Source organism: Ammospiza nelsoni, chromosome 2 (genome assembly GCF_027579445.1).
Source record: "Ammospiza nelsoni isolate bAmmNel1 chromosome 2, bAmmNel1.pri, whole genome shotgun sequence".
Classification (NCBI taxonomy): Eukaryota; Metazoa; Chordata; class Aves; order Passeriformes; family Passerellidae; genus Ammospiza; species Ammospiza nelsoni.
Genome location: NC_080634.1, coordinates 101,591,955 through 101,612,935, shown reverse-complemented (window position 1 = coordinate 101,612,935; position 20,981 = coordinate 101,591,955). Strand labels below are relative to the sequence as shown.

The 20,981-nt window shown below is 42.1% G+C and overlaps 1 protein-coding gene across 7 annotated transcripts in view; it reads left to right on the top strand.

Annotated features, from left to right (window-relative positions):
* The window catches only part of GPM6B (glycoprotein M6B), a 106,252-nt gene that overhangs the window by 80,576 nt on the left and 4,695 nt on the right, over nt 1–20,981 (top strand). For 4 of the 7 annotated variants that reach the window (XM_059466523.1, XM_059466525.1, XM_059466529.1 and 1 more), the window contains exons 2-7: nt 824–943; nt 11,493–11,679; nt 15,052–15,208; nt 18,310–18,481; nt 20,348–20,421; nt 20,741–20,806. In XM_059466523.1, the coding sequence (XP_059322506.1) occupies nt 824–943; nt 11,493–11,679; nt 15,052–15,208; nt 18,310–18,481; nt 20,348–20,421; nt 20,741–20,806 (776 nt within the window). The remainder of the gene's footprint in view (nt 1–823; nt 944–11,492; nt 11,680–15,051; nt 15,209–18,309; nt 18,482–20,347; nt 20,422–20,740; nt 20,807–20,981) is intronic. The other 3 variants (XM_059466526.1, XM_059466527.1, XM_059466524.1) reach the window with 1 other exon arrangement.

Below are 20,981 nucleotides of genomic sequence, written 5' to 3'. Positions count from 1 at the left end.
TTTAGCCCCTGCAGAGGGGGACTCTGGTGCATTTTGAATAAAGGTCTGTCAGTGTCACCCTAAGAGCTTTGACAAGGCCACAGTGGTAGCAATGGGGACATGTAGGCTCAGAAGTGGTTTGGTGCTGTTTCCTGCCTCCTCAGGGGCCCAGAAACCCAGTGCCAGTGAGTGTGCCATGAGTGTGTGAGTGGGTGAGGTGAGTTACTGCATGTGGGTCTTGTTGCTGGGCTTCCTCTGAAAAGACAAGGAGAAGCAGGACTGCTCTTGAACCTGGAACAAATCATTTTCAACACACTTGGTCCACATTTTTGGATGTGAGCAGAGCCTAGGTGAAATAAAACCTAAAAAAAAACCTTTTATATTTTTAATGTAAGATAGTATCAGTGCAAACCTCTGTGTTTGCCCTACCTTGACATGAAGCAATAACCTTTTTCTTTGACAGCATTAGAGTATTTTTAAAAAACAGGTAATGTGATTTTCCATGACTTTACCTTCCTTTTCTGCTGGAGCAGAGCTTTTTGTCATGGACAAAGAGAGGGATACATGAGAGTGGGTGGGGGTAAGGAATAGAGGGCCCTTCCTTATGTGTTTTAACTCAAATCCTAGGTAGATTTTCAGCTATTCAACCTTTCTTAACACCTGTGTGAGCATTTCCCTCTTGATCATCCCTCCTAATCTCTTCCCTTAGTCTGTAAGGTTATTTTGTTTCAATTCTGAAACTACCGTGTGTTTTTCTGGGCTCTTGTTTTTAAAGTTAAATGACTGAAAGTACTGAACTAAGACTTGCTGGTGACACTGACTTTTTACCACCTAAAATTGGCAGTGATCACCAGACCAGAAATGGAAATTGGCAGGTACCACTGGATGTACAGGAGTTCAAGGCCACACCGGTACCATCATGTGCCAGCATTGAGAGGCAATATTAGTCCTTTGGGGATTCAAGGTAAATAAAGGGCTGGGTGAAAGGGAAATGAAGAGTTCAGAAATGGTAGTAGCATAAACTTAATGCTTTGCAGTAGTCCTAACAATTTAAGATAAAAGTTCCTCTGTTTTTCTTGTTTTATTTGTTAAGGCTGTAAGGAGTCTACTTCTTTTTGTATGAATACTTGACATAAATTTGAATTTCCTTGTTAATGCTTGAAAGACAATGTGTGGTGTGAGGGACAGCTTCCTTTTATCTGTGCTCCCAATTGCTTCAAAATTGTTTACGGATGAGATGAAATAGTTTGGGGGTTTATGTGGATGAATCTATCAGACTTAGCAGCCACAAATGCAGAAATGACACTAAAGCAGTGACAGCAAATCTGACTCACTGGTAGCCTGTGCTTCCTAGACAATATCCTGTGGTTTGGTTTGCATTTGTCCCTTGCCAGAAGCACTAAATGCATCTGTGAGAGTCTAGAGGAGGATTTCAGGTGAGGCTGTAAAAATGGTTTGGTGATTGTTCATGCCTGTCCTTTCGATGTCTGACTTGAGACCTCAAGAAGATCCTATTTACTTTTCATGAAGCCTTATTTTAAGGGTCTGTGGGGGAATTGAGTTTTGAAGCATCTCAGAAAAGCACCTGAAATGAAGCCCTGATTGATCACATTAGAAAATTCCAGTCTGACTGATGGATAGCACAGCAAGGGGTGTATATGCTCAGAGACAGCCTTTGCAGCTAGCTCAATCCAGAATTTTCCTCTCTTTATGGAGCTGAGTGACTGAAGCCTGCTTGACAGCTTGTTTGCTGGAGAGGCCTGCCTCCGCATCAGAGACTCTAATAGCAATGCAGGGAAATATTCACCAAAGCTTGCTGCCTCATCCTTCCCCTTCCCATCATATTTTCATACTCATGTGCTTTAGGATTCAAATGTTTATGTATTTCAAATGGCTTTTTTTCCCCAGAAATACTTAGGTCACAAATTTTGATCTGTCTTCAGTATCAATATTTATTTGACTATATTTTATGACAAGTTACCTGGGTGACAGGTTTGGGGCTGCTAGAAGACATTTCCAAGCCTCACGTTTAGTACACACGGGATATTTTACACACAAAGGAAATGCTTCAGGGAGTAGTGGTAGATTATGAATGCTGCCTCCCTGAGCTGTGAAGGATGTGGAAGGAGCAGGCTAGACCCTGGTTATCGGGGTCTTGGGCCTCTTCAGCTGTCCCCAGTGATGAGACATGTCCATATGTGCTGGCACAGATGAGCCAGGACACAGAGATGCACAGCCTTCTGTTACAGCAGCTGGGAGTCTGGCACCTAAAATGGTGCTAGAAACTCTTGTTTAGGCAACTGAACCCTTGTCAGTCTGCCTTGGGAATCTTTCTGAACTATCATGTAGGTAAATATGCCTGTCATGAAGGAGTTGAGGATGAAAGGGTTCTTGGTGATGATGAAAAGCCCCCCACGCCCACCAAAGCCCAGAAATGCCCGCTCAAGGGAAGATGTTTTAAATGCACTTCAAGAAATTAAAAGTCTTTTAGGCAAAAATGAAACCTCTCTGAACAGGTCTTGAGTAAAACCAACCTGCCAGTGATGGATTAGCCACTGTGAAAATGCTGGTCTTTTCTCTATTCCCTTAGCTTGCAGGGAATATGTCACTTCAGTCCCAACACCAATTCCTGCTATAAAACACCTCCCTTCAGCACTGGCCTTCAGCTCCCCGCTGCTGGGTGGCACTGGCTGCTGTGCTGAGATAACCTCTGCTCCCTTGACAAACCACAGGATTTCTTGGGTGTCTTTGTCTCCTCTGTCAGTGTCCAAATGGCATCACTATGAAGGCTCCTCTGTGGCAGTCCTCATGGCATTCACCTCTTCTCCCAGGGTCTTCAGGTACAACATGATCTCGCTTCCCTAATTTAAGCTTGAATCCAGCTCTTGAGCAACTAGGGAAGAGTCAGTGTGGAAGATTCACTGCAATGCTGGAGCCAAGACATCCCCAGAACACCTGCAAGCCTAATGAGCCTTTCAAAATGCTAAAACATTTTTTTCCCAGAAAGCAAAGTGCCCATCTTTTTCTCTAGAAAGAGAAACTTTGCAGTGGTTGTTTAACATGAGCTTAGCTGTAGGCACAATTCCAGGTTGTGTGGGTGTTGTTTGCTTTATGGAATTTTTTTTTTTTTTTTGAAACCTGCTTCCCCCAGATGCTGGGAGGTGTTTCAGCTGCTCTGTGAACACATAAGGGCATGTGAAGATGGAGTATCTCACTGAAACAGCCTTACTGCTCCTTTGCTGAAACAGGCTCAAGTTTTGGAAGTGATGTGGGGATTCAGCTGGGGAAATAATAGCATGAAAGCTGTTACAGAACAAAGGACTTCTACAGTTACAGTTCAGTTCTCTCACTGCTCCTCTTGTTCCATAGTTGAGTGAATGTCTGGGAAGATCTTCGCATCTTCAGTTATCTCTTAAATTGAGAATTTTCCTTCTGAATCTGAGATCTGCCAGGCTGGAATACATACACACACAAACACACAGGTTTTGGCCCTGTTTTGAGCTCTAGGGAGAGAGAGGTTGTGTTTCTTGTTTGCTTCTTTATAGCTTAGGGAGGAGTCAACTGGGGAGGCGTTCAGTAGCGGTGGCTGAAATCCAGTGAGGCTAAAGTCTTGCTCTCCTGCTGGGTGCTGAAGGCTGGTGGAGGGTGAGGTGAGTTACAGCTGGCAAAAAGGTGGAGCTAAGAGTTTCAACTCCATTCTTCCAGGTAAGATATTCACCTTTGATTAAAGTAAAAGTCAGCTTTCAAAATCATGTCAGCCAAGATACAGGTGGGTGTGGAGGATGGTTGGATCAAGGAAACTCAAGTGTCCTTACAGATTTTCACAGAGCTATGGAAGTCGCTCATGAAACCAAAATGCCTTTGTATTTCCACACTGAGCTTGTCTAGACCTCCAGGCATTTGGATGTCTTTGGCAGTTTGCCTATTGCTTCATCTCTTTTACCTTTCTGCCTTGAGTTTTTCCAAAATTATCTCCTAGGCTGGCACCTTTTGAAGCAGCAGTTCCAGCATTTTGACCCTCCTGAGCGTTTCTTCAAGGAGGAAAAAGTAAGGGGAGCAACAGGAGGAGGGCCAGGGCAAGGGCAGAAAGGAAGGAGGATCTTCAGGCCTGTTGAGCAGTGAACTGAGTGTTACAACCCCAGTTTGGACCAGAAGCTGCCCTTGCTGGTGCAATGTGTTTGAACTTTGAGCTCTGCATGCCAGTGAGCATTTCCACATGCTCAGGCTGCACTGAATCCCAAGGGTTATTTTGGATATTAAATGCTAGAACAAGTCTCCAGGAGAAATAATACCAAAGCATTTATCAATAATGCCTGATCTGTCCCTTATGTGAGAGTCTATTTTTCAAATCACCAGCTTATTTTTTTTCCTGCAGAAGTAGCTTAGAGTAAGAAATATCCCTCAAGAACTCCTACTGAAACCTGTTTGAAGTAAGGCCTTTTCCAAGGTATAAATTAGGTATTTTTCTTCTGCTATGGATTCCACTGTTTCATAGGCCAAAAGTAAAACAGAGAAGACATGAAATAAAATGTAGTCCTGCCTGACCTGACCTCTGTCCAAAAGCAATAAAGCTGGACAAGAGCAACTCTCATCCCACCATCTCATGGGGCAGCAGTGTTCTTCCTGTGCAGGTCTGACTCCTTTCTCTCATACAGCAAACAGCAAACAGCTGGGATGGGCACTTCCAATAAGGATGGATGTAGTGATTCGTGCTCTGAGGATTTTACTGCCTGAAAAAGATAACTTCAGAACACCTGTGAGCTTAATGAGGCTTGCAGAGATTGGAATGATATAGATGGGGAGTGTGTGTATTTCACTAAATTTGAAGAAGGTAAACTAGATAAGGCATGTAAAAAACAGGTTCAGATAATTTATCTTTGCATGAAACAGGTTTGGTTCCAGCAACGGGAGTGCAATTTTTTTCCTGTAAGAACTGCTGATTTGGGAAGAAGAGATTTGGAGAAAAAAAAAAGGGTTATGATTACTGCTGTCTGTTCTTAGAGTCTTCTCTGCATCATTTAACACCATTCAGAAGAAACAAATCTTGCCATGGTGAAACAGCCTTTTCTCCAATTTGAACATCATTTTTTCCTTAGTGAGAGAAAAAAATATATTTTGCTGTAGATGAACGCTGATAACCTCTGAAAGGCTGTTTGGTTTGTTTGAGCCCTTTTGATTGTTTGTTTGTTTATTTGTTTGTGGGGGTTTTTTGTTACTCATGGTAGAAGAAAAAAAAGTGCTTGATTTTAAACCTGTGCTTACTGTATTTTTGCTAACAAGTTTAGGAGCCACTTATTATCATTATTCATACAGTACCACAGCAATTCTTGGTGCTTTGTGGATTTGAAGAAGGGTCTGCTAATGGTTCCTCCAGGCTGTGAGATGCTTGTTCTTAGTGTGCACCAATTCTCCTGCATTCTTTGTGTTGGTTTCCAGCACAGGAGGTGTGAGGACTTTAAGTTCTCTTCTGCATAAGAAGATGGAAGCATCTAACTGATAACAGAGAATAAATACCTTCTCAGAAGAGTGGAACTAGCTGTATGACAGTGCTGAAACCAAATATCTTGTATCTGTATCAAGAACAACTGGAGAAGTTACAATGAAAGCTGATGACCTTCAGAAAGGAGCTACTTGTTCTTCAGGTAGCTTTTAAATAGTAGAGGTTGGGGTGAGGTTTACTGGATGGATCAGGCTACCCCAGATCTCACGGGTTTTTACTTGAAAGAAGCATCTTGTGCTGGCCACTTGGAGGGATAACAGAGGTGCTCCTGCTGCATTTCAGGTCTGATCCTTCATGGCAGCCCTGATGGCAGTGTTCTCCAAAGGTCATGTCCCCTCACCACAGGGACTCTGCTGGCCGGGAAGGAGTTATTGATTAATAACCCTGGAAAAGGGGAATGCAGATACACTGGGGAGATATCAATCTGGCTAGACTAAAGTGCATTTACATTAAGTTTTCTGGCTCTTATGAGTCAATTTTCAGTATAAGTTAATTTCACAACTTTTTATTTGTGTAGGACAAAAAGGCAAAATTAGGAAATAATGAAAGGAAGTTTCTGTGGAAGAGCCTTAAGTGGTTTGTGGGAGGAGAAGAAAGGATTTTCTCTATTTGAGTTCATCACTTATTTAATCTGTTTAATGTTAATCCACTGGTGAGTGAACATTTATTCTAAGTAGTAACAGCACTTTTTGCTTTGTGTCATGTTTTGTAAATCAGCAAAATTTAAGATGAACAGGAATGAGTAAGGATAGAGCTTGGACAGAGACTTCCATGTGATTTAATGCTGAGCCTTTTCAATTTAGTCCCTTATTAAAGCATAGAGATAAATTTGTCACAGGCTTTAAACTTACGCTTGTAAGGTGAAATATTTTATCTTATTGTGTTGTTACCACTGACCCTTGGCTGCAGGTGTGGGTGACAGATGTGAGGAGTTACCTTATTTCCAGGCACTGGCTTAAGTCTCATGCAGAGAAGAAAGAGGTAAATTCCAATTTTGCTTCTGAAGTATTAGCCTATTCCCACATCCCTCACTGCTTCTCCTGCAGCTGCCTATCATGCAGCAGGTAGGAAAATGTACATCCTAGCATGCATAAGCCATTCAGAATGGAAATTTTCAAACATACGGTGGGTGGCAGACAGTAAAATTGACAGTTGCTTTCATTGACATAAAGTTCATTTTCTGACAAAAATCCATGGTGGTTTAGGCCTCCAAGGGTATTATTCATGCTTGCTATTGGGTAGTCTTCAGCACTGGGGAAAGCAGGAGGTAAATGTCAAGTACTGAGTTGTCCTCTTACATTTATTTGTGAATTGGGAGTGATGCTACCAACACTAGGCTCCTGTGGATGTGTAGTAATGAGCCCGATTTAGTTCTATGGCTGCATTTAAGATGTCATCTAGTGCTTTCATTTAAGGTGTTATCTAGGGCTTTTTTCCCTTGGATTTCTTGCAACCTTCCCTTTGTTAGGACAGTTCCTCCCCCCCTGATTGTGGTTCTGTGTTGGAACATGAAGTGCAATTTCTGCCGTGTATTAACTGGGCTGATGTCTGACAGGCCAGCATTTCTAAAAATGTGTTACACAATTACAGGAAGTAAGTGACAAGGAGAAAATGATGCCCATTGTTTTATCTTTCATGGGAGGGGAAGAAACCAAACTTCTAAGGAAAAGAAAGTGGGAACTAACAGCTACAGGATCCTGGAGATTTAGCTCCCTGAAATGGGAAACTTTTCAAAGCTCCTTTCAGGTTTTCTTGGTTCTGTGGTTTTTTGTTCCATACTGATCTTGACTATGGGCCGGTGGTTAGAACCTGAGATGCACTAAGGCACTAGTTCAGCCTAGGAGGTGTTTGGAACATTAGACAATAGGCTGGTTTTCTTTCCAAGAGGTGTGAATATTCTTTCTTTACAGCATGTTTAACATGCTTTGCTTTGAGGGAGGGCTTTGTGAACATCAACCTGTCTCAGCTTTTCAAGTCTGGGCTTCAAGAACTGATGTATGATGTTCCTAGAGCAAGCCCTAGGAATACTCAAGGAAGCTACCTGATCCTATTGCATTGTCTTTTGTAATTTCCAAAACACAGATTTGACCTTAATAGGATAAGGTACTGTGTGAGAACTGCTTCTTTTTTCTTTTTATTTAAAGACCATTTTCCATTAATTCTCTATTACCTTGCCATTCTGAGTTTAAATCTTAAAGCTGTACTTAAAGTACCAAAGGAGGTTTAGCCACACAATCACCATTTGGCATGGGAAATTGAATGGCTAAGCCCCTGCATGCATGCAGTAGGCTGTACAGTGCTGAGCAGATTGTATAATTGTTCATCATACATTAAGCAACCAATTGCCGATTTATGTACATATGTAGGTTCATCCTTTACCAATTTCCTGTGACTGATAGCTGCCAGGAGATTAAAAGAATAGCCAGTTCCTGTTTCTTTCTCTTCTCTTTATTTTTGTCCTTTAGCAAGAATATTTGTGTGTGTGTGTGTTTAATAGCATTCATTCCCTAGAGAATAATCTCAGTCTTTGTTTTAGCTGGCCTCCTTCTGAGAGTGTGTTAAATCTGTAGCCAAGATCACAGGCAGCTCTGGGCAAATCATTGGGCTGTTATTAACCTGCCTCCATGGCAACTGCTGCTCACCAGCCTGAGGACAAAAAATGTTTTTATTCTGCTGAGTTGCACAAAAGGTTCTAGTGATGCCTTGCACAAAATGGCCATTGAAAGGGAAGATGCAGTGATGTGTGTTTGCGCTGTACAGTTTCATATTTAAATAGTTTTACACTGTTTCATTGGAAGTGGATATACAGCTGAACAGTGCAGCACTCTGGCCATATGGAAAGTAAAAACTTTGAGCTGAAAATTTGAGCTGAACTTATTTTAATGCTACTTATTTTTGTCAGCTTGAGTTCACAGGCCTTCAGCCTGCAGTTGTCATCAGAGTGTTAGCAAGTTATTTTGTGAACATGAGCTAGGCAAACATCTTCCTGGGGTTTCAGCTGTACTGTGTGAAGATATTTGCTCACTTATAGTTGCAGAGAGAGAACATAATGGTTTCCTGGAAAGCTTTTTAATTGTTTTCAGAAATCCTCTGCTTTGCTTCAGTGCTTCTTTGGGAAGCTTGGTAAGCGTATCTCAGTTCTTGATCAGCTTCAAATTGTAGTTTTGAAAGCTGCTCTTAGCAGTACAGTTTTAGGCTTAAATGTGTTAAAATTATAAAATTGGCTGTATTGCTTGGGCTAGGCATGGCTTTAATCTGCTCATAAAGAGTGTTCACAGTGGGATCTGGGGGGAGGTCTGGCAGCCCCAGCACTGAGATGAGGTTGCATCCTGCAGTTAGTTACCCTCTGGCAGGAGGCCGTGCAGCTCTGCTGTCAATTTGGGTGCAGAATGACAATGTATGGATGAATGCTGTCTCTTGGAAACATGCTGGTTTGGGATGCTTCATGTGCTTGCAAGCTGGCTGTGTGCTGTTTCCAGGTGTACCAAAGTCTCTCTGATTCCTGCTTTAGTCTTGGGGTCAAGGTGAGTAGTTCCTGCAGTTCCACATTTGGGCAGTTTTCTCTGTTCAAAATAATGTGGTTGCCTTAGACACCTCTGAGGGTGTCTAAAACCAAGATACCCTTGGCTTTGTTCTGCACTGAGAAAACGAAGGCCGTCCAAATTATCTGATGCCTTTTTACTTGGACTGCAGAGGAAGACAAAGAGTATGGCCACAAAGACAATTTGTGTAGCTGCCAGTTGCTGAGAGGTGAGACGGGGGTCTGCCACTGTTACCTTGTGTTTGAGGGTCTGTGGATTAGTGGCAGATACTGTCATGCGTTTGGGTAAGAGATCCAACAAACTCCTCAGGGCAAATGTTCTGCCAATGGCCTGGAAAGCTGGCTTGGCAGTATGGGGTATTAAACATCAATTCTGGGTCTACACCAGTTTTTAGCTTTGTCAGGCTGCTCCCATTTTCTGAAACCAACAGCTTTCCTTTTGGATCCTGTCAATCTCTTGGTTTTGCTTCCAGCTGTTTCATTTTCTGTCTTTGATGGGATCCTTCACTAAAGCAGTCTGTGGGATCAGCACAATTTAAGTGATCAACCTCTCCACACTAAGCAATGATCAGGTGTTGGGTCTCCTGCTTTAGGAGTGTGGCTCAAAAGGTGGTTTGTTTTGTGCTGTGACCACAAGTGTGTTGTCTGCTGGGTCAGAGCATGGTTACTTTTGGATAATCTTGCATGGCTAATCCTGCACCAGGTGCATGCATTTCTTGGATTAACTCTGGGAGGTTTGGACCAGATGCTACGGAGGAGAGCCAGGCTCACATGTATGGCTGCTCTTGCATGTGAGCTCTCTCAGGCAGATTCCCCAAAGCAGAGGATTGCTCTGCAAGGTTTGTTGTCTGAACTCAGCTCTGGACCTCTGTGATAAAATGAAAGCCAGAGATGATTTCCTCTGATAGCGTGCATTTGGATTTTGTTTGGCCCATCACTGCCGAGTTGCAGTGTTTGCTCATTTGGCAGTATTTTTGTCATGAAAATAGTTCCTACTGAGTGGACTCCAGCTGTGGACTGACTATAAAACCTTCCCAGGCTTGTTTCTATACAATCAAATCTTGTCTGCAGTTAGTAAAGTAAGTAATTTTGATGGTGATAGCTGCTTAAGCCTGACTAGGGCATTTGCTAGTAACTCTCTAAAAGAAGAGTTTCTCACTTATGAAATGGGAAATCTTTCAATTATCGGATGCATATTATTCCCCAGTGCCTCACAGAAGTGCCTGCTCTGCAACTCATTCATTAGTGGGAAAAAGAGGGGGATAAAAATAAACTTGCCTCATGTGGTGGCTGGAGACTTGCTGATCTTTGTGAGGAATTTTTTGGGTGGGAAGATGTGATGTCCTCATTTGCCAGCTGTCTCCTTGCCTTCAAATGCTTTGTCAATGCAGCGCCTTGCCATAGCAGCAGTGGCTGTCGTGCGACGCTGGCCGCTCCATTAAGCGTTGTCTTAATGGCTTGTGTTCTTTGCAGTTGTATGAAATGCACATTAATGGGGACAGCTTAATGCCATCACCCTGAAGTAATGAATTGCTATGGATTGCCATTACCATTACAGCGCAGTTAAAAGCTGCGTTTGTTTCCGATTTACATTTCCCAGCTTTGTAAGCAGATGGGTTTTCAGGCCACGCAGTTGGAACAAACCTGGCAATTCAGCTGCAACCTCCTTATTGCAGTGTTCATACAAATAGCAGCTCTGGGGGGGATATTTTGTTAACTCAGGCCAGTTAAACAATGCATTTCACTTGATCATGATACTGCGAATTTTATTTAGGGATCACTGTAAATCCAGTGTATCCTATAAAAAGCTGGAAATGTACTGTCTATGTAATACAGCTTCATGCATCTGCCCTTCACAAAAATTGTTACTCTTTGGACTCCATTCAGTTGTTCTGTTGTAAAAGTATCTGTATCCCTATAATATCATGGGGATTTATATAAAAAGGTAATTTTTATATAAATCCACTGGGAGAGTGTCTTGTAGCTAAGTTTTGTGGACCTAAAAGTATTCATCTTCTAATGAAAGTGCAAAGCATCTCCTACTTTTCCAAAAGGCTTCCTTGTCTTGAGTAGTTGCCTGTCTAGCTCCCAGAGTGCTGCCAGCATAGGTGCCATTAGTAAAGCTGAAACATGGTGAGCTCTAGATGAGCAGCTGAATTGCAACGGATCACTTTAGACAGTGATTTTTTTACTTTTTCCATTTCATAGGCTGTCTCATCGATCTCCTCTTGATCCTGTAAAGACAGGAGCACTCAGCCCACTTTCTGGGCTTTGAGTCCATACCAACAGATCTGAAGGTCACTGCTTTAGAGGGTGATGCTGTCTTGTACCACCTATAGATTTTTTGCTTAGCATGTCAATGCCTTGGCCTTTTATTCCCTCTGGCTTTTACCAAGTGGAGGACGAATATTCTTTTCCTCATAATTTGCTTTTTGCTCATGACATTTCTTTTGCTTTCTCTCTTCTGCTTAGGTTGCTTTGAATGTTGCATTAAGTGCCTAGGAGGAGTGCCATATGCTTCACTCGTGGCAACCATTCTCTGCTTCTCGGGGGTAGCGTTGTTTTGTGGCTGCGGCCACGTGGCGCTCACGGGAACCGTGTCCATCCTCGAGCAGCACTTCTCCACGACTGCCAGTGACCATGCTTTGCTGAGTGAAGTGTAAGTATGCCTCCCAGTCCCATTATTCATCATAACACCCTCATGCTAAACAAGCAGAGATGGCTTCAAACCTCAGTCTCCATCCCTGAGAATTAGGTTGCTTGCTTTTGTAATGGCGCTCAGTCATTTACTGGTGTTCACATGCAAAGAGTCAAAGGGTCCTGGTATCTGCTTATCCTGGGACCAGCACTATGTAATCTTCAGCACTATCAGACAGTGGAATGGAGTGCACCCCCAGCTGCTTTGCAGATGGCACCCAAGCTGAGTGGTGCAGTTTGCTTACCTGAAGGGAAGGATGCCACCCAGAGGGACCTTGAAAGCCTTGAGGAGTGGGACTGTGTGAGCGTCATGCTGCTCACCAGCAGCAAGTGCCAGGTGCTGCACCTGGTCAGGGCAATGCCCAGTATCAATACATGCTGACACATGAAGGGATTGAGAGCAGCCCTGCCAAGAAGGACTTGGGGGTGGTCTTAGATGAAAAACTGAACAGGAGTAGGAAATGCGCACTTGCAGCTCAAGAAGCCAATTATATCCTGGGCTGCATCCAAAGCAGCGTGACCAGCAGGGTGAGGGAGGTGTTCCTGCCCCTCTGCTCTGGTGAGACCCCACCTGGAGTGCTGCATCCAGCTCTGGGTGTGCTCAACACAGGAAGGACATGGACCTGTTGGCGTGACTCCAAAGGAGGCCACCAAGATGGGTATGGGGGCTGGAGCACCTCTTCTGTGAAGACAGGCTGGGAGTTGGGGCTGTTTAGCCTGGAGAAGAGAAAGCTCTGGGGAGACTTTAGAGCAACCTTCCAACACCTAAAGGGACCTACAAGAGAGCTGAAGAGTGACTTGTAGCAGGGCCTGTTGTAACAGAACAAGGGGTAACAATTTTATTTTAAAAGTAGATTTAGTTTTTGTTGATGACATACAGTTGTAAGGGATGTCAGGAATAACAAAGAAGCATGGTTCTGACCATCCCTCTCATATACCAGAAGCTGGTCTGGTATATGAGAGAAAAGAAAGAAAAAAGTAAAAAGATAGCCTTTGGATATAACCATGGGTGAAATATTTGGGTCATTTATGTTCCCAAGGCTTCTCTGTGAGGTCAGAGGAAGGCCTGGAGTGCTGCCTCAGGTCCCATGTCCAGCAGCCAGCCCAGCCATGTGTGGCTGTGATGAGGGGCCCTGGGATGAGCAAGGTGGGCATGGTTCATACAGGAGTGCACAGGCAGCAAGCCAGACAGGTGATATTGAAGACTCTGATATCAGGGCCCTGTGCAGCACACTTAATTCTTATTTTCTTTTTAATTTCTGTTCTCACTGACTCCGTGTGTGCTTGCAGGCATAGACCTGCCAGTTTGCTGCACACCCTCTGAGCACTGGGGCTGGTCCCACAGCACCATTTCAGGGCTTCCCCTGTCCACAGGACCCTCTGTACCCTGACCTGCTCTGGGACTGCTCCCCACTGGGTCCCCCCTTCCAGCACTGCCCACACTCGGTCCCTGGCTGTGGCTGGCAGTGTGTCCCCAGCTCCAGGGCATGAGCCACCAGGGCCCTGCAGTTATACAAAATTAGTGACAAAATGTAAGCAGCTGTTCTTCAGCAGCTGGGTAACAAAACACCCTGTGCTTGCATCAGCCTCCATTTGAGCAAAATAGAAGAAATTGCAAAAGCAGCAGTCACAGGCAGCAAGTTTTATGTTTTGGAGAGTTGTTGACAATGTTTCTTGTCATGTCAGCATCAGCAGCTGGGGAAATGCATAATTCCTACCAAAGCAGCTCAGGGCTCACCACTGTGGAGCCAAGGGGGTGAGAAGGGAGAAGAGGTGTTAGAAAGGGGCAAATCTGAGGCTACAGCAACATTAAAAAAAAAAAAAGAGTTAGTAACACACCCTTTGGAATAGACTTTTGTAACCACTTTTCCTGTTACTGATTTCTGGTAGAATGCATTGGGTCTTTCCTGGACTATTGATGATGGTGAGATGATTTCTTCTATACTCTCTCAAATCCTGAGTTAATTTTTTTGTTCTTTACAGCATAGATGTAACAGATTTATCCAGTTATTTTTAATCAGTTTGGAAAACAAAGATAACACTTCCCACATAAAATTTTAAATGAGCAATATCCTATTTTGATACAAGGGTAACATTTAACTATATAAATGGTAGTCATCAATTTTCCTTAATCTAAAACATTCAGATGCCCTTTGGAGATCTATGCCAGCAGCTACTTGGTGGAGAGTGGCAAGAATCAGAAAAAAATATCTTGAGCAAAGCATACTTATCCTCAGAAAACTGGTAGTGTAGATGTATAAATTAACCTCTTAGTTCTGTGAATAACTTCATCGAAAATAACCATCCCAACAATCAAATTCATTTTAAGAAGTTCCAGGGAAATCATGCTAATAACAAATTATGACTTTTGAAGACCTGAAATGTTGTATGGAAGATCTGGAATTCTGGTCCTCCAAAATAATTAGCTTTGTATACAGAATCTGGCTGATAATATTTAGAAATTATTATTTTCATCTACCTATTCTAGCTAAAGGAAAAATACTGTTAGAGTGTCATTGCAGATGGGAGATTTTTAAGAAATCAAGAACTTTCTCAAATAACATCTGAGGAAGTGCTTATACCATGTGCCCTGAGATGATCTTCCTCTGAGTGGTTCCAGAGTACCTAAAACGGAAGCATTTCCTAAATAACTCTTCCATTAAAAAAAACCAAAACACACATTTTGAGGCACTCAACACTGCTGTGACTTAAAGCACTGAAACTACCAGCTCACTGGGAACTACTCTTTCAGGCTGTAGGGCAGCCTCAGGAGAAGTCACTGCATGTTTGCTGAGCTTTATATCAAATATAAAATATTGCTGATCTCAGAAATTTTTGCAAACTTAAGTTAATTGGATTTCACTGGTGGAAATGGTGAATTTCAGGGACTGCTTCCTTTCCCTGAGCCAAAGGAATGACCACAGAGCCTGGTAGTTCAGTCAGGGGTGCAGCTCCAGGCTTTGCCACTTCAAAGCCCTGCATTGTCCCTGTCAGCCATTCCCAAGTTAGGAGCAGTAAGAGGAAAAAGGAAAAGCTCCATAGTGAAGGTGTGAAATTGCAGCTTTAACATGGTGACTAACACCAGTCAGTGCAAGGACTGCAGCACCAACAGGGGATGCTCAGGTGGCTGCAGGACTAATGCTCATCAGGACTGCTCACCTGGGAAGGGGCACAGTTGTACCAGTGTTTTCCTGCAGTCTGCTTGCTTCAAATGCTGAGGAGCCTTGAACTTTGTTTCTAGGAGTTGTCTCTCATTTATTCTAATTTGAGAGGACTGACTTTGTTTTTATAGGACTGAAATCTAATTATATTATTTCTTTATTTTCTATTTTAGAATACAGCTAATGCAGTATGTAATTTATGGCATTGCATCGTTTTTCTTCCTATATGGCATAATCCTTTTGGCGGAAGGTTTTTATACAACAAGTGCTGTGAAGGAGCTGCATGGAGAGTTCAAAACAACAGCCTGTGGCCGCTGCATCAGTGGAATGGTGAGTGGGATCAGGAATGGGAACATCAGTCTTTGCTGCCTAAAACCTGTTGGGCTCAGTTTGATTCCTGGGTTTTGAATAACAGAATGTTGTTGCCTTCTTTGTTTAATTCCTTGTGTGTGATCAGGGTCAATCCATGTCTTGGTTCTTATCTCAACTTCCAAGGCTGCTTGGTTAAATCAAAATGCTTCAGATGGGCTGGGTGAGGGCTGCCATGGTCTCCCCTGTCATAAAGCTGAACCCACTGGTCTAAAGTAAACTGAGGAGACTGCTAATTTTAAAACACTTAATGTGAGCCAAAATGAAATTCGTGCTTTTCAACATGGAACACTTGAGTGATGCTTAAAGCCAGACTGTAAAATGGCTGTGGTTTGCAGAGCTATTTAAATATCAAACTGTAATGGCTCTGACTTCCATAGTCAATTGTACTTGAGTGTCTGGATCCTTCAACAAACAGTAATGAATGAATGAAGCTTCACAACATCTTTGCACTTGAATCAAGTATTGATTTGCAGATGGCAAAAGGCAGACAGATAGAATAGCGAGGCTTTTTCGCAAAGCCCTGAAGTTACCAGCCATATTCTCTTCAGCATACTTCTGTGTTAGAACAAAATTGTAAGCAAAGTTTAACTAAAAATAAAACTTCAGATTCTCACCCACATTGTCCCCAAGGGCACACTCTGCAAGAACAGCCATAACTATGTTTCTGAGAGAAGATTTCAAAGCTATTACTGAAAATCTGAATTCAAAGCTCGTAGTTATGGAGGAAGCTAAGCAGTATGACAGATCGCCCACGGGAAAGTGTGGGTGAAAAGAGAAGAGGCTTTTGATGTGATTGTTGCATTTTAATATACAGTCTATATCCTGAACTTAAAAAATATGTACTTTCAGCTGGTTAAATACAAAAGAGATGCATGCTTATTTTCATGAGAGCTAGCAATTTTCCACTGTGCTGTTGGGTACTTATTGAATCTTTCAAGAGCTAATAAAAATAAGGCATCTGATAATTTCCCAGTTTAGTGGCTATTTGCTCAGTTTTTTTCCCAGCAAGTATGGTCTTCACCAAGGAACAAAATTAGATCTAAAGCAGTGTTTTCAAAATATCCAGAATAAAGTAGAAAAATACACATCCATGCATCTCATCAGTGCAGACAATTGCTTGTGCAGTTGAGTAGTTGCAGGCACATGACTGTCAGCTGCTTATACAAATACCAGTGTGACACATGGAAATAGGGCAGAAAAATGTGTTTTCATGTTTGTCCATATTTGTCCATACAATGAAGGAGAGAATTTACCAGCTGAGGAATGGCTTGGAGCTGTGATAAGCTGCATTAATGTTTGGTGGTGACAGGAAAAGTGCCTGTGTGCTGCTGTATAAAACCTTAGGGCTAGAACAAGATTTGTGAGGACACAAAATGTTTAACAGACTAGTGACTGGAGCTGGGTACAGGCAACAGGCTTTTGGACATAGTGACCTTTTGCCATTTTGATCAAGAGCTCCTCCACTTCTTCTTTCATTACATTACTGAGCAAAGTCCTGAAAGGCAGTCCCATCTTGCATATGATTGCTATAGAAGACAGACTTCCATCTTCCCTGAATTATTTGTGTTGGCTCTGGAAATGCAGAATAGCCATTTCCTACAGTTATCACATTAAATGTGAGAGTGAGTATATTTTTTTCCTGGCTATTTTAGGATTTAAAGGCTTTGTGCACTTCCTCTCATGCACACTTCCACATACACATATGCCAACTCATGTTTTATTTGTAGTGTATCTACAGAAATCCTTTAACCTTTGGTCCTTCCCAAAATCCAAAGGGAGGATTTTCAATTCTCACAGAAAACATACAGGTCTGGTGTATGGTGCTATCTAATAAGAAATAGGGTATTCCAGTGGAGTTGTCTATAAATTAAAGTTTACCTGGGGTTTTATGGGCCACAGTTTTGCAAGAAATTCCACCTCCCCACACACCACCTCCCTTGGCTGTACCCTAACCAGTTGTTCAGCTTTTGCTCAAATACTTGTAGGGTTATTCTGGAAAAAACCTGTGGGGATGCAAACTTCCACCACTGCAGTATTAGTTCAGTCCCTTGTTCTGGGTCAGGCTGAGAATCCTCCCCCTGAGAGCCTTTCCCATCCTTGCTGTTGTCCTCTGGCACACAAATTTTAAGGTAGTAGGGCACCAGTGCTTTACTGAAAGTGAAGCCTTTCCAGCCCACTGCAGCTGAGAGAGAACAGCCACAGCTAACACTGAAAAGAGAGCCCAGGAGCTGTAACTGCATTCCCCCACCTTCCAAGTGGGATCCAAATCCTGGTCTCACCAGGAGGAGGGAGCTGGGAACTGATGCCAGAGCTACTGTTTCACCATAACACTTTGAAGAGGAGGGAAAAGGGAAGGGAAAAGCAATCAGTGCCACATCTTTTAATCTAACTGAAGAAAATGCATGTAATGTAGCAGGTTTTTTTAAAGAGCAAACCCAAACCAGAAAATTTTAGTGGATAAATCCATGATTTTCTAAAGTGAAGTAATTCATTTTCTGCTTGGCAGTGAGTATTAGACCAATTGAATCCTTCTGATCTGCTCTTAACAGTCATGGTATGTTTGCAAAAATAGGTATTTTCAAATGTTACATTCCAAATTGATTTCAATACATCAGGGAGTGTGGGGGAGCTCTGTGAGCATTGATTCACTGCATGGTTTTGATTTGCAAGTTGTACAGAAATGCTAGTATGTTACAGTTAATTTTAAAAAAAACCCCTAAATTGATTTTTGTTGGAATTTATTGGTTTTAGCCTACAACCAGCATCCCTGCTTAGCTGAGAATCTTGAGAAATCAATGGGCTGCTCTTTCACATGAGGGCAATCTGTTTACTCAAGCAGGCTGATGAAAAAGGAAATGTCTGAATTACTTTCTCTGTAGCACTTAAACTACCAAAGTATTTGTAAGCAATGAGAATACTGATTTTGTGTGCTTGAAAATCAAATGCTTTCTCACTTGAATTCTGAAAGAATGCTTAAGATTACTTTGAAGCATTTTTAAGGAAAATTTAAATAGTCTTTTCAAAGATAAACACAAAGTGTTTGTGTTTTCTCTGCCCAGTTTGTTTTCCTCACCTATGTGCTTGGAGTGGCCTGGCTCGGGGTCTTCGGCTTCTCCGCTGTGCCTGTCTTTATGTTCTATAACATCTGGTCAACTTGTGAAGTCATCAAATCTTTCCAGAGCAATGTGACAGTTCCAGGGGACCAGATCTGCGTGGACATCAGGCAATACGGTACCACTTCAATGCTGATTGCATCCTTTATCCATCCTCCACGGTCTGGCTGCAGTAGTTTTGTCTCAGCCTTATCAGATGAATCAAATGCAAAAGCATCTTCCATCTCTGAGCGTGCTATTACTTTTCTAATTAATTCACATTACACTGATCTCTTTCCACATGCAATCAATTTAACTGAACTGACAAGTCACTTATCTGAAATGATTTTGTAGCAGCTTCCAATACTGTAATATTAGATCAGCCCTAAAATAAACTGCTTGGACACAGTGCTGAGAAATAGATAACCAGATTGTAGGTTTTGAACCCATATGCATATATTCTGTTCTTTCAGAAAACTGTTTTACATTTCAAGATGAAGTAAATGTCTGAATGTTGCACTGACAATTACTTTCAGTTAAAAAACCAAAAACCTGCAGTTAAAAGTCTGCCATAACTAATAATGAGTTAATGCTGCTTTCTGATGACACGCAGAAATCTGAAGGAGCTGGGACAATAATTTTAAATAAGGTCAGGCTTTTCATTCCTTAAGGTGAGTTTTTCCTGAAGTTTATAATTTCAGCTTCCCTTGTGCAGAAGATCTTATGTCACCATTACCTTTGGCTTCATTCTAGCTAGCATTTTCTAGGAATGTTTCTTTATTTGGACTAAGTCATTCAAAGCTGAGAAAATGGATTCAAAGTTGAAAAAGTAAGAAAGTTTGGCTTTGCTCTCCTGTCCAGGTAAGTACAGTAGAAGAAATGACACACTAATTTTAAAAGCAAGTCTTCAAGTCAGTTAAACATCTACAGTCTATTTTAGCAGCTCACAGCAAGAGAGGCTGGGAAGACATTTTCTTCAGCAGCAAAGCCCAGGAGTGAAGGGAGATATGCTTCTCCGCCTTCCTGCTTCTCCTGGTTGTTTTGCAGCTGCATTAGTGCTGGATGGGGTTGTATTGTTCCCCTGAACAGTAAAACCATTTGGGTTTCAGTGTGTGATGGGAGACAGCAGCTCCCTAACAGACAACGTGTCACTGAACTTCCTTCACATTTTTGGGTGGAAGCAATAGCTAAAAGGATGGAATTGTATGTAGCAGTTGCAGAGACGAAGCTGACTTGGAAGAAAATCCTATAAAATCTTTCTGAAAGCCATGCCATCCTGAGATCATTTCAATGACCTGCCACATATAGAGTTGCTAATTCCAACCAGCTGAGTTGAAATGCAAAGTTTTATGGGAAAACAAACTGGGTTGCTCTTAATTCAAATAGGTTTTGCTTAAGCTTTACATTTGTTACTGGCCTAAAAGTTTATGTTATTTTAAATCTGCTAGATTCTGTTGACTTTTCAGACTTGCAATCATTATTAGAAAAGTCATTGGGAGTATATGAGGTGCAGCAGACTGAACTTTCTTGTGGCAGTGTTCACTTCATGTTTTTTACCTATTGGAACTAAACCAGAAAAAAATCCTGTAATTTTTCCCTCTAGCTCTGTATTCACACCCTTCCACGGTAGTTTCTTGTTCAAGTGGAACCTCATCTAGTAATGAGTGCCAAGTACCTCCGAGATGCAGATTCTCTCTTCTGTGCTGAGTGGGGGGAGTAGGCAGAGTGTGCAACTGGACCCAAAGTGCAAAAAGCCAACCCACTGCTAGGCTGCCAGAAGGAAAAACCACATCTGAGAACATGCCTTAGCAGCATTCCTCAGTGTGAGGAGAAGGCACAACCTGAGGGAGTTGTCTGAATTCCTGCTGCCAGTTCCAAGCTGTTCTGGTCAACGCATGGACACCCAGAATGGGAACACAACTGGCAAGTGGGTGAGAAAGATGAGAGGAATAGAAAGCCTGTGTGGATTGCTAAAATTAGTGGTTTCTTTTCTGTGGTGTTTCAGGTATTATTCCTTGGAATGCTGTACCTGGCAAAGCCTGTGGCCCAATTTTAGAGAACATCTGCAACACGAATGAGGTACAGAAATGTAACCTGTGTGCAGCTTTTGCCTACAAGTCACTTGGGCTCCATGTAATAAATAACTGATTGATGTTTTTGGAGAGAACTCATGCTAGCAGTATAAAGAGATTGCTTTAATTGTAACAATGAAGTAATTGTTACATCATCCCCAAAAAAAAGAAAATTATTTTCACACTTTTATTTTGTAAAGCTTTGCTGCCATGCTAGATGGTTTTATTATCCTTATTCTCTAGAACACTTGAAATGCATTTTATACTATGTTTTATACTATTCCTAATGAATTACTTCAATGTTTTAAATATGTTTTTTTCTCTAGTTCTACATGTCTTACCACCTGTTCATTGTGGCTTGTGCTGGAGCTGGTGCCACTGTCATAGCATTGGTGGGTAGTATTTTTTGTTGTTTTATCATTAAAAATGTTCATTTTAGACTTAAGATATGTTAAGATTAAATTTTGTATATATTAAAGGTAGTGATACTAGACATGAAGGGGGGTGAGCTGTAATCACAATTATTTGCTGCTGTGGTTTGGTCATCACAAGTCAGCAGGTCCCCAA